Source organism: Crocodylus porosus, unplaced genomic scaffold (assembly GCF_001723895.1).
Source record: "Crocodylus porosus isolate Cpor-Errol unplaced genomic scaffold, CroPor_comp1, whole genome shotgun sequence".
Lineage (NCBI taxonomy): Eukaryota > Metazoa > Chordata > Crocodylia > Crocodylidae > Crocodylus > Crocodylus porosus.
The window spans coordinates 18,912,913-18,925,865 of record NW_017728923.1 but is presented as its reverse complement, the minus strand read 5'-3'; the positions used below and the strand labels follow the sequence as shown (position 1 = coordinate 18,925,865).

General features: G+C 42.3%; 1 protein-coding gene across 1 annotated transcript; it reads right to left on the bottom strand.

Annotated features, from left to right (window-relative positions):
* Positions 1-309: 309 nt before the first annotated feature.
* On the bottom strand, positions 310-5,564 carry LOC109313528 (phosphoinositide-interacting protein-like). Its single transcript, XM_019540145.1, has 2 exons — positions 5,351-5,564; positions 310-904 (listed from the first exon to the last, which is right to left on the bottom strand). Exons 1-2 carry the CDS (start codon positions 5,379-5,381, stop codon positions 486-488), a joined length of 450 nt encoding a protein of 149 aa, XP_019395690.1. The 5' UTR covers positions 5,382-5,564; the 3' UTR covers positions 310-485.
* Positions 5,565-12,953: the final 7,389 nt, after the last annotated feature.

The window sequence follows — 12,953 nt, the reverse complement described above, 5'->3', positions numbered from 1 at the left end:
GCCGCGCTCCCGCCGCCCCCCGCGCGCCTGAAGCAGGGCGGCACGGGAGCAGCGAAGTGCCTGGTAACGGGTCTGAGATGCTCGGTGCGCTTCAGCTGCGCGTGGAGGGGAAAAAATGCGGCATGTGCCCCAACGCAAGCTGGGTTCAAGAGGGCGGTCCCAGTAATTCAGAAATCCCAGCCGTGTAGCAGGCAGTTGAGCATGCACGCGTACCGAACTGGAAACTTTATTTTTCAACACAGGAGTAAGAACACCCCTCCCCCCCCCCAAAAAAAAAACAACAACAAAAACGAATACACAGCGACAAAACAAAACCCCAAACCAAACCTAAAAGCCGTTGATTGTAGAACCAGCCTGAAAAGGTCACATTGGTTTGATAGTATTTCAATTCGGTGGAATACAGTTTGCCTTTTCTACAAACTGCTGCAGTGCCAAAACGTTTAACCCGTATGACACCCTTAAAAGAGGGCAAATACCAGAGGTCCTCAGGCACAGGAGCGGCTTGCAGCTGCAGGTTTTCTTGCCTGCCTTGTCAGGAGGCCCTTGCATCTGATGGTTCGTCTGATGATTGGAATCCACACTGTTCCCGTGACTGTGAACATTAGCCCGATAGAAAGACACACAGGCCCAAGAGCATATGGGACTTCATGTTTAGTGAAGTGCAGTGCAGCAAGGACAACACCGCTGAAGAAGACAAGTCCTCCGATAACAACCAGTGTAACAGGTTTGCTATAATAAACCCATGGACTCTCTTCTCTGACTACAGTGCTGGTGTCCTCATTTCTCATTACTCTCCTTACAAGAGATGGAGAATCGGATGGTGGTGAAGCCACTTCTTGATTGGGGAGGGGTTTTATTACTGACATTGTGTCGCATGGAGGTTTCTGAAAGCAAGTTGTATTGCCTAAAAAGGAAAAATGTTAAAAACATAGTCATTCGGCAACAACAGAGTTTCAGTTGATCTACACTAGATCCAGAACAGTGATATTCAGCCCTTTTGGCAAATGTGCCACAAGGTGAAGTCCGGAGTATAAGCCATACCAACCCCGAGTCCCCTTTTAAGTCAACACCTATGGTTCTCATGGCAAATGCACTGGCTGCCCATGTCACTTGTGGCACACGTGTCTCAAACTGGCCACCACTTACCTAGAAAGATAAAAATGGACTTATGGTTAAAAAGTTACAGGACTGGAAGTGAAGATACTCAGTTGCCTCCTGCCTCCCCTCCCAGCTATTCCAGTAAGTAAATGGAACAATGTTTACGAGCAGTTTCAAGAGTGGAGGCAGAACTACCGATTCAGAGCCTGCAGAAGTTTTTAACATTATAACTGCTACATCTCCACAAGCCTGCAGTGATAAAAAAAAAAAGTGAGCTACACCACCTTAACTTTAACCTGGGATGAAGCATTTGATTACTTGTTTTGCTACAAGTTTCCTGTACTGATAGAGCTTCTGCATGGTTCACAGCAACAGCTCCCCCCACCCTTTTGAAAAATGCACTGGGTGAACTCCTTCACACTCTAACTTTATGGATTTTAAAAGTTTAAGGTAGTTTCACATGCCATACCTAGTAGCTTGGTTGTTCAGTCACATCTATTTAAAAAAAAAAAAAATTAAAAACCAAAACAGACATACTTACTTCTTCCTGATAAAAGTGAATATGCAGTAAGTCACATTATGCCAGGTGGTTACCCAAACACCTACATTTAGAGAGTTTCGCTCCAACTGACCATCATAGCATACAAGATGAATAATTTCCATGGTCTCCATCCTATTCCACCAGATCAAATGGAAAAGGGAACTAAACCTAGCTTTGGAACTCTGCACTTTCACTAGCTGTTAGGAGGAGTTCTGAGGACAAAGTACAGCCTTTAAAAAGAAAACGTGCTAATTTTACTCAATATGAAAGGTTTCAGGTTAAAAAACAAACAAACAAACGTAGTTACAGTACTACAACAGATACTACAGGAGCTGCTGAAATCAAGTTTATCTGGTAGGGAGTGGAAGGGAGGGAACCAAACTAAAATGATAGATTTTACTATAACATTTTTCATGAAACAAAAAAAAGAAAGCCTAGGTCTCAAGATCTAATTATTTTCTGTGGACAACAGTTCAAACTATGAAAATAAACACGTTTTGTAGATATTGATTTGATAACATTCAATTAGACCTTTTCCTGGGCATGAAAAGGAAAGCGATAGAAGGCTATTTTCTCTGAGGCAATACAATCAGGAGATTTTTTGCTCTGGTCCTGCCAGGCAGGTACTGTACATCATGGTCTTTGTAGGTTACTAAGTTTTGCCATTTTTCCCATGGACAGATGGATACTTGCACAACTGGAAACAACTATTCTTGCAACAGCTCACAGCACTGACAGTTCATTAATCATTATGATAAGTTATGTTATGTTAAGTTATGTACAGCAGCTCCCAATCTGTGGTATGGGTACCACCAGTGGTACACAGACAACTAGTCAGTGGTATGTGTTACCAGACTTATTATAATTGCTTTATGTGACAAAAATTTGCTGGTGGTACTTCAGGTAGTGGATAAAGGTATTCTTTTTTAACAAGGACTGGCCATTACTTTTAATACTGCACTATTGTAGGTAGGCTAACATAAGTCTGAGAGTGAATGAATATATTTTTAGATTATGCAAATTGATCCAAGATCCTAAATTATTACAAGACTATATGCAGAGGGTTAGAAATAAGGTGGATAGTTTCAAAACTTAGTTCAATGGACACAAATCCTTTTGGTACTACTGGAAACTACATCTGACTGGAAGGCTCAATGCATTGTGGGACTACTCGCGGAAGGGTAGCTCCTATAAAATACCACAATGTGGCAACCTCCAAACTCAGGCAAGTATACCATGCCTCAAAATCCACTGCTTTGTGGGTACTCCTTGGTTGGAGAAAGGCTAAGGGACATCACCCCAACAAATGCATCCTCAATGAGGTATTAGAGCTGCTGCTAACTGCCTCACCGGTTGCCCTTTTGCAGAAGCTACAACCATTGAGGCACTGAACATCTGGATTTGGTCTGGCCTTTGGACTCTGTCTCAATGGTCTAAAGGTGGGGAGAGAAGAGAGATCTAGGGCAGTCTCCTCTCCTCCATACTCTTGCCTAGGCATATGCACCGAGGGTCCTGATGTGATGGATGCATAGACCTCTTATGCACATACCATGATCCAGAGGATCGACAGTTGCCAAGTAAGAACTGGGGGAGGGAGGAAATATTACATCTGCCAGAGCCTGTTTCTTAGGTATTTTTTTGCCACTTCACAAGCACTTAAAGTCTTTCAGAGTGCTGCATCTTTCATGCTGTTCATGAAGTCATTCCTTAACCAGAGAAAGAGTCCTGACCTCCATTTCAGGTTTCTTAAGTATCCTTTATTGTATTAGGGTGATGTCTTAACTTCAGACATCAACAACAACTTTAAGTGATATCAGTGGAGCCAGGACTGGACCCCCAATCTTACTTATACTGATTAAATATCTCAAGTCATGTAAATTCCTTGCATTTGCCATCAGTACTACAACCAGGACCAAAAAATCCCAAAGCCAATATGTGGTTATATTTAACAATTCTTAGGTTTTTTGTTGGGGGGGGGGATGTTTCTATAAAAAAAAAAAAAAGACGCAAGAACAAAACAACTGACAACAATGGTTCCATGAGGAAGTCTGAGATCCACAACTGTTAAGTCTGCTTCCCGTTTTAAAGATCAGGGAATAGAAGTACAGGATTAAGTTGTTCAAGATCAAAAATTACTTTGCCAACTAATTCCCTGTCATGGCAGTGGCACGGTATTGGCAATGCATTCATCTCTCCTGGTTTTACCAATGCCATGTTACAGGGTGTTACTGGTATTCCATTTATTGACTCTTGTACCCGTGGGTGGAGGTTTGAACTGGCAAGTCCAGGGATTCCTTCAGTTAACAATTGCCTATTAATTCAAGGGAGTGCTGTGGCAAGGGGATCTTTTCCAGTCCTTTGTTCCAAAATTTTAGGTCCTTTTATTATGAAGCACTTACTATGCAATGATGTTTTTGTTTTTTTCTTGTTCTAAGCAGCGAGCACCAGGTGACTTCCACCAGATAGATTAAAGGACAAATAATCAACCTTTTATGCAAGACAGGTTACAGTTCTGAGGTTTTGACTACATCAGTGAAATAGATATAGAGGTTTGGGTTCATTGTTTTATTAAAAAAATTCAAAGGACTTTGAGTTCTGCACTAACTTGCACTCCTTGCTACTACAAAGAACACTGTGATTAGATGCATTTCCTTTTTGACATTAATTTGTTAGCATCATAGTTTTTGACACACACCTGTCTTCTGCAAGGCTACTCCTAAGAATAGTTGGGTTATTGTCCCAATTTCAATAGACATAAAAGAGGAGACAGGGAGGCTGAGACACGTACCAGTATAGAATGAATGTAAATCAGAAAAGAAGGCAGGATACGCTAGAGAGAGAGAATAATGAATTATACTGTTTTTAATACATTTTTCAAACAAATAGTAAAGTCTACTATTGATTGTTTTGAACCAGTTTAAGGAGTTGAGACAAGTTAGTAAATTCAGGTAGACAGCAGACACTTTAATAGCCAATAGATTGAAATGCACCACATAAATAAATATCATGAAGAGCGGGGTGGGGTGGAGGGAGGCTGCATGGAAGGAAGAGGTGGCAGGAAGGATTTCTAAACATCTAAGCTTTATCATACAAGAAACCACTTGTCTTTCCATCCCCCCCCCATTATGAATTAGTATTTTTAATAAATAAGCTATTTATGAACATTTCTGTTGTTGCATCTCTACAGAATGTTGCCAAATAAAATGTACATCTCAGAGAGATGCAATACTAAGTCCTTCAAGTACTTTACAACATTTTTAAGGTCATGATATACAAGAGGCACTTTCATTTTTTTACAAACATTTCTTCAAGCAATGGAAGTTTCCCTATCTATTACTGAAAGAACATATATATCCCTGGACAAATGTGTACCTACAAGGAATTTTTTTCTTGTTATAAGAGTGTTTGCTTTGTTAAAAGCTTTAATTTATGTAAGATCATTTGAAAATTAGTTCAGTTTTGATTAGGTCAGTAATAGTGTACTGTTCTAATAAGCATCTTGGTATTAAATCAAGAAGTCACATTTTACTTTTTTCCTCCTACTTTTTTAAGTATGCAGGAACAATAGAAATACCTGAGTTAACCAAATAGCTGTAGAAAGGAAAAAAATAGAGCAGGCTTTTCCAAAAGTCAGCCCTTAAACCAAAGCAAGCATTAAGGTAAAATTATATTATAAACAGGTATAAGTAAGTATTTACAGACTGAACATACCTGATTTATTTTTCAGTCCTGAGATGTTCATACAGAGAAATTTCCTTATATAGGCTCAGACTTGACTATTGTGCACTAGCTGTTGATTTAAGACTGAAGTTAATAACCACCAGGGTACTTTTCCTAGCTGTAATAGGTCAGCCCTTGGGGAGTCGTCTTCTGTCTTAATTATCAGTGACAGAGAGCATAAAGAAAACCCTCCTCCTAACTTCATCAGCAGTTACGTATTGGTGGGTTGCTTGACCATTTCAGTCAGCCATATGGAATTAGTTAATTGTTACCAACAGTGTTTCACACCTGAGAGAGTATACAAGTCTCTTTTTGATTCTTTAGTGTGTCACCAATTGGCACAAATTCAGGTTATTTTTAAGAAATGCTAGTTTTCCCTACTCTTCCCTTTGATGATTACCAGAGTGACAGGTTTGCCAAGGCCTCCTGAGCAGGCAAGAAAACATTGCTAATAAAAACAGTCTTTCTTGTGGAAACCTCTGAATAAACAGAAAGGAATTAAACTCCTTTAATCATCCAACACTGACCTTGGGTGCTTGTACTCTTTGTTTAGAAGCTGTGCTTTATATTACAAGTAATCAGTGGTCCCTGCAACCTTCATGATTAAATTGCTGCTACTGAACAAATGCATTATTAATTATACAGTTATTAATTATGGATGGCTACTAAGTGAAGATTTATGGTAATTACCTACAATACCTTTGCTGATATTTTTATTCTAAAAAGTCCTGATTTTAAAGACTAACTAAAAGAGCTCCCCTGCTGCAGCAATATCAACTCAATGCTGCGGTATAGTTTATCTAATTGCCAAGGCTCCTGGCGCTCTACAGCACGAACGAGGGGGCCACAATCCGGTCCAGCAGTCCTTGAATTCTGTGACAACAGTAGTGTGCTCTTTCATTAGGATAGCAAAGTTCCCATTTATTGATAATCTATCTGCACACACAACTATTTCTCATAATTGAACAAACTGCCATAATCATCATAGCACTTGTGGATGATTGTTTTCAGCTATGATTAGCTTTGAGCTAATGGCTCTCCAAAGCAAGCAAGCAGAGAAGTCTGTAAGTAATATTAATAGCTTAACCTCTCTGTAATATCAATAGCTTAACCTCTCTGACTCCCAGGTCTCAGCTGAGCTGTTCTTCAAGTTGCCTAGCTCTTGTCTCTTTTTATTCCCTAGCTACAAGCTGGACCCCAGTTCTTGCTCCACGGAACAATGGTGTGCATACACTGTTATCTAATTAATTTTTCAATGTGTTGAAAGCTGCTGATCATGTCTCTACAGGCCAGTCAGGGAGTACAGGAACTTGACATTATGGTATAATAAGCAGGTAAACTTCACTTGCAGGTTTTTGCTTAGCACCATATACTTGCTGGTTAGCAAATCTATTGGCGAGGCAGCATTTTAAATTGGGGGACACGGGCTCCGAGGAACTTGGTTAATGGGTTGTGTTCCAGGGAGTTGATGCTTCCACCAGCTAATGCTTTTCTCCTGATCTTTCTTGCCCGGCCTTAAGACACCTAACACTAAAATACTTAAAAAATTAGGCTGCACTTTCACTTTTAAGATAGATCTGGGACAATGACTTGACTTGTTGTTATTATTATTATTATTATTATGAAATCTTAATGGGCTACTACTGAGATGTAAGTGGCTTGATAAAATGGGCTGTTCAACTACTTGAATGGGCTCGTGGGTAGGGGAGCTGGAAAGTTCCCATTAGGGGAGTGGAAAGTTACCACCAATGAGACAAAGGGATGATAAAGGAGGGATTTAAAAAGATCTTATGATGATGATGATGATAGGCGATCACTCGTGAACGAGTAAGATTGTCTTCCAAGGACAATGTAGTGTACTCAATGTAGTGAGTCCGCAGGTGGGTCCATAGACCATTTCTAGATGCACATGTCTTGTTGCGGTGAGGGGAGGTGTTTCCAGGAGGGATGGGCGCTGTGTTACTGCGTTGGATGTTCTGATGTTCTTTTTGCCTGATGTTCTTTTCCTCTTCTGCCTGTCTTTGAGCTATTTCAAAGCATTGAGGTCCCTCCCAAAGAGCCTTCCTCCATTTTGGTCAGTCCTGAGCAAGGGTCTCAAGTGTTGATGTCAATTTTATACCTCTTCACGTTTGCCTTCAGGGTGTCTTTGAAGCTCTTTCTTTGCCCTCTGCTACTTTGCTGACCTTCTTTCAGCTGTGAGAAAAAGATTTTCTTTGGAAGGTGGGAGTCAGGCATGCAAACAACATGACCTGTCCAGCAAAGCTGGTTTTGGATAATCATGATTCCAATGCTGTTGGAATTTCCTTCGGCCAAGATGCTGATGTTTGTGCATCTATCCTCTCAGTTAATCCGAAGGATCTTGCCAAGGCACGGTTGGTGGTACTTTTCCAAGATCTTGAGATATCTTCTGTATGTGGTCCAAGTTTCCGAGCCATACAGTAGAGTTGGAATGACAATGGCTCCATAAACCAAGAGCTTAATTTCAGCAAGGATGTCATGATTTAAGACTTTCTTACTCAGATGTCCAAAGGCTGCGCTCACACATTTCAAGCAGTGTTGTATTTTTGTGTCAATGTCTGCCTTTGATGAAAGATGGTTTCCAAGATAGGTAAAGTGATCCATGTTCTCCAGCAATTCTCCGTTGATTTGAATGGGTGGAGGGCATTGTTCCTCCATTTGGTGCAGGTTAGTAAAGGACTTGCATTTTCCTGATGTTTAGAGTTAGGCTGATACTCTTGTAGATGTCTGAGGATACATTAAGAATGGTTTGGGGGGGTCCGTTTCAGATTGAGCAACAACAGCAGCAGCATCCGCATACCAGAGCTCCATTATGGATGTTGTTGTGGTCTTAGTTTTGGACTTGAGTCTGTTGAGGTTGAAGAGTCTTCTGTCCATCCTGTACACAATTTCAATTCCAGGTGGGAGCTTTCTGTCAATGAGGTGTGTTATGGTGGAGACAAAGGGATGATAAAGGAGGGATTTAAAAAGAACTTATAGGTGGATAGTGGGCAGTGGATTAACTGTTGTTAGCAGAAGCACAGTAGCTGCAGGGTCAAACTAAAATCACAAAGCCTTTTTTAAAGGCTTTTTAAGTGTAGATGAATACTCTCAGGGCTGTTTGAGCAAGATCAAGGGGTGCTGTATGATTTGTCTGATGATCTGTAACCTCTTATGCTTTAAATGAAAGTAATTGTCTTACAGACAAACTTGCCAAAGCCTATCCATGCCTGTGTCTGTTTGCTTGCAATTATCACACGCTTTTTGAAGTTACACTGTAAACCAGAAGGCTGGCACCCATGATGAGATGCTATGAAAGGTAGTATTTCTGCTGTGTTGAGAGGCTGAGGAATCAGGGCTGGAGCCTATGCACAGGCAGTTGTACAGTGGGCTTCATTTCTTAGGTGGGGTACTAGACAGTTATTGTAGCAGAGGAGTGTGCTGAGAATCCCCCAGATTGAAAGGCAGTGTTGGGACTATGCCAAGACTCCCAAAGAATAAAATATGCAGGAATCCAGTGGCTGGATCCCCTGAGAGCAATATGATGAGGGACCAACCAAGGGTACTTTATCAAATGCATTGAATTACTACTAACTTGTATTAGCATATTACCTGGGAGCTCTACTTGTGAACAAGGATCCCCTTGTGCTGAGTGAACGCTTCACAAATATAGAACAAAAAATGTTGTGCCCCAAAGAGGTTACAATTTCAGTGTAAAAGGAGACAACAGATGAGGAAATGCATGGAAGCAGTGAATCAGTACATTGGGCAGTGGACTCAGCACTCCAACCAGCCTAGCCCTTGACAAGTCACTTTTGCAGGATGTTTGTAGGAAGCTCCTCCTAAGCATTTGGGGTGGTGGAGAAGAAAGCATGAAGTGCTTCTTTGAGAATGGCAATTAGGCTGGTATCACTGGCTGACTGGAGGCTGGACTGGACATTTCAGTACTGATTGAAAGATGGTAGGGTGAGAGAAGACTAAAAAGGGCCTCGAAAGGGGAGAAAAGTATGCATGTTTGATGCCATAGAAGAGAGAGTGACAATGCTTAGGTGCAAAGGGAAGGGACAACACAGTCAAAGTAATCAATTAGGACAGAGATCTTTGCAAGCAGCATTTTAAATGGAGATAAATAGGGCAAGACGATGTTTGACAAGGTCACAGAAGATGTTTCAATAAGCAATTCAGGAATGATAGGGCCATAGCAGGGAAGTTAAATGATTCTTTGCATCAGTCTTCACTCCACAGACTACTGAGGAGATTCCCACACTTCTTAGCAGATAGATCTGAAGAATTAAATTAAAATTAAGTGACAGTACAGGAGATTTTAGAACAAATAAAAAATTAAACATTGTGAAGTCAGAGGGCCTGGACTGCATTCACCCAAGCAGTGGTGATGCATAGGGGGTGCATGGGACAGCACCGGCACACCACCTGACCAGCTGCGCTCGCCACTTAGGCAATGGGCAGGGGGGCAGGTGAGAGCAGAGATGCCCCCACTGCAAGTGGCAGCTGATTGCTGCAGCTGCTTCTGGGAGTGGCTGTGGCAATTGGCCAGCTTGGGATAGCCTGGGGGGACCTCCCCCCAATCCACAGGATTGCCTGCAGGGCCCCTCGCAGGTGGTGGGACTGGTCACGGGGGGCACATGCTCTCCCTAAGGTGGCACCAGTCACCCATGCACCAAAGGTCCTGAAGGAACTCAAATACAAACCTGCAAAAGTATTGGAAGTAGCATGTAACTTGTCATTGCAAACAGCTTCTATGCCAGAGAACTGGTGGGTTGCTGAATTAACATCTATCTTCAAAAAGGGCTCCAGAGGTGAACTTCAGAACTCTTACCCATGGCATGGATAAATATAACATGTTGGGGAATAGCCAGCATGTTTTTTGTAAAAGGAAACCGTCTCACCACTCTGCTGGAGTTCTTTGAGGGTGTTAACAAGCAGGTGAACAAGGAGGAGCCAGTTGATGTTCTCCTGAGGAAGTACTAGATGTGAGCTCATCACTTCTTCAACACCCACACAGCCAAACGGGTCACCAACTGGCTGCAGGGCTGCACCCAGAGAGTGGTGGTGGATGGGTCATTTTTGACCTGGAGGGATGTGGGCAGTGGGGTCCCCCAGGGCTCGGTCCTCGGGCCTGCACTGTTCAACATCTTCATCAGCGACTTGGATGAGGGGGTAAAAAGCACCCTGTTCAAATTTGCTGATGACACTAAGATGTGGGGGGATGTGGGCATGCTAGAAGGGAGCAATAGGTTGCAATCAGACCTAGACAGGTTACAAGAGTGGGCGGATGAGAATAGGATGGGATTCAACACAGACAAGTGCAAGGTGATGCACCTGGGGAGGAAAAACTGGCTCCATACCTCCAGGCTGGGGAACTCCCTTCTTGTCAGTACAGAGGCAGAAAAGGATCTTAGAGTCATCATTGATGCCAAGATGAACATGGGCCAGCAGTGTGGGGATGCAGTCAGGAAGGCGAACTGTACCTTGTCATGCACCCACAGATGCATCTCAAGCAGGTCCAAGGAGGTGATCCTCCCCCTCTACGCAGCACCGGTCAGGCCGCAGTTGGAGTACTGCGTCCAGTTCTGGGCACCGCACTTCAGGAGAGATGTGGACAACATGGAGAGGGTGCAGAGGAGGCCACTCGCATGATCAGGAGCCAGCAGGGCAGGCCCTATGAGAAGAGGCTACGGGACCTGAACCTGTTCAGCCTCCACAAGACAAGGCTGAGGGGGGATCTAGTGACCTGTTACAAACTAGTCAGAGGGGACCAGCAGGCACTGGGGGAGTCCCTGTTCCCCCTGACCACTGGCAGGAGTGACTAGAAATAATGGTCACAAGCTGGCAGAGGGTAGATTCAGACTAGACATCAGGAGGCACCACTTTACTGTCAGGGCATCTAGGATCTGGAACCAACTTCCAAGGGAAGTGGTGCTGGCTCCTACCCTGGGGGTCTTTAAGACGAGGCTAGACAATCACCTTGCTGGGGTCATTTGACCCCAGTACTCTTTCCTGCCATGGCAGGGCATCAGACTTGATGATCTGGCTCAGATCCCTTCCGTCCCTGCTAACTATGAAACGTGGCATTGCTAACCCGTATGTTCTTTGTCTGAGTGCAGGTTCAGCCGCTTGCCAGCTGGAACGTTTTTGTATTATAGAAGTGCTTAGGGCTTCTGTGTTAGTCACTATACAAACATGTCCTTCTGCCCCAAGGACCTTGACAACTACTTAACTATTGGTCCTTTAGTATTAAATTTAAATATATGACCTTCCTTCTAGGAAGTGATCTGTTATAGCTGCTGGGAGTTTAAGAGTTTTTGTGGGTTATAGCAGATGTTTCCATATACTGAGAAACAAGTAACGTAAAGGTCAGTTGCTCTTTAACCACTGAACTCCGCTCCTAAAGCACCCCAGATCAGGTTGCACAGAATAAAGCAAATACAAGGGAGTCAAAGAAAAGCAATGTTGTAAAGTAAGTCCCCAAGGGTTTTAATAAAAAAAAAAGGTCTCTATAGAACAAGTTTGTTTTCATTTAGACTGAATTCTGACTTGTGCATATCCTAATCAATGAAAGCACGTATATGCTAATAAACCCGAGTTCTAGACTGCTAGTTCCCCAGAAGTTAAAAAAATCACTTCAAATGAGAAGAGTGTAGAACAAACAGTGGGCTAAATAAATACTATGCCTTAAGATTGGGTTGTTTTTTTTAACTCAATAGATGATAAATATCCTGTGCTCCCAGTAGACGGGTGTTTACATTACTTGTCACTTTTTAAAAAAATGAATTACTAAGGGTAGTTGCATAAGAACAGGAAGAAGCCAAGAGATATATATGGTAAAGAATATTGCATGTTACGTTACAGCTTAAAAACAGGATCCCATTACAGACAGCATGACATTTTCCTTGATTGTTGTTTAGTTTTAGCGTTTGAGCTTAATTTGTCCTTTTATGAGTTAATATTGAAGCTTGTAGTTGGCAAACAGCTACAGCACAGTCACTGTAGAACATAAAACTTGTTTGTGAAGACCATACCTGCTACGTTCAGATAAGCATTTTGTAACCTTATTCATTTAATTCTGAAATTTTCAAGTGTAATCCATGTGCAAAATATTTACTTTCTAGATATTAAGACAATCATCAAGAGCACAGTATTTTGTAAGTGGAACCCCATAGTGCTGACTCAGCTTATTAGTATTAGGATAGTCCTTCAGCCCCCCAAGTCATGGACCCTTTTGCTAGGTGTTGTGCAAACACCTAACCAAAGACTGTTCCTGGCCCCAGGAGCTCATTTTCTAGTATAAGACCTAAGATACGAAAGGTCATGGTCTTGGCAATCTAACTACTGTCAAGATTTTGTAAAATTTTAAGAAGTAGCTTGGCTGATAATGAGGTAGCTCTGGGGACACATCTGACAAGCTCTTCTTGAATGTAAGGGGCAATCTAGAAGAAATCACATGGGCATTAAAAATTGAGCAATAGAAGCTGGCACACTGGGCCTGAGGTGAGTGCCTACAGCTCAACAGCAAATAAGAGATAACAAGAGAGGTAAGAAGCATGATTATGAAGGACCCTGCAAGTAGCAACACTCA

Excerpts from the sequence above, each read along its gene's own strand:
- LOC109313528 (XM_019540145.1), bottom strand. The coding sequence starts at position 5,381 with ATGAACATCTCAGGACTGAAAAATAAATCAG. Across the intron at positions 905-5,350 it reads AGGACTGAAAAATAAATCAG|GCAATACAACTTGCTTTCAG; the intron begins GTATGTTCAGTC and ends TTTCCTTTTTAG.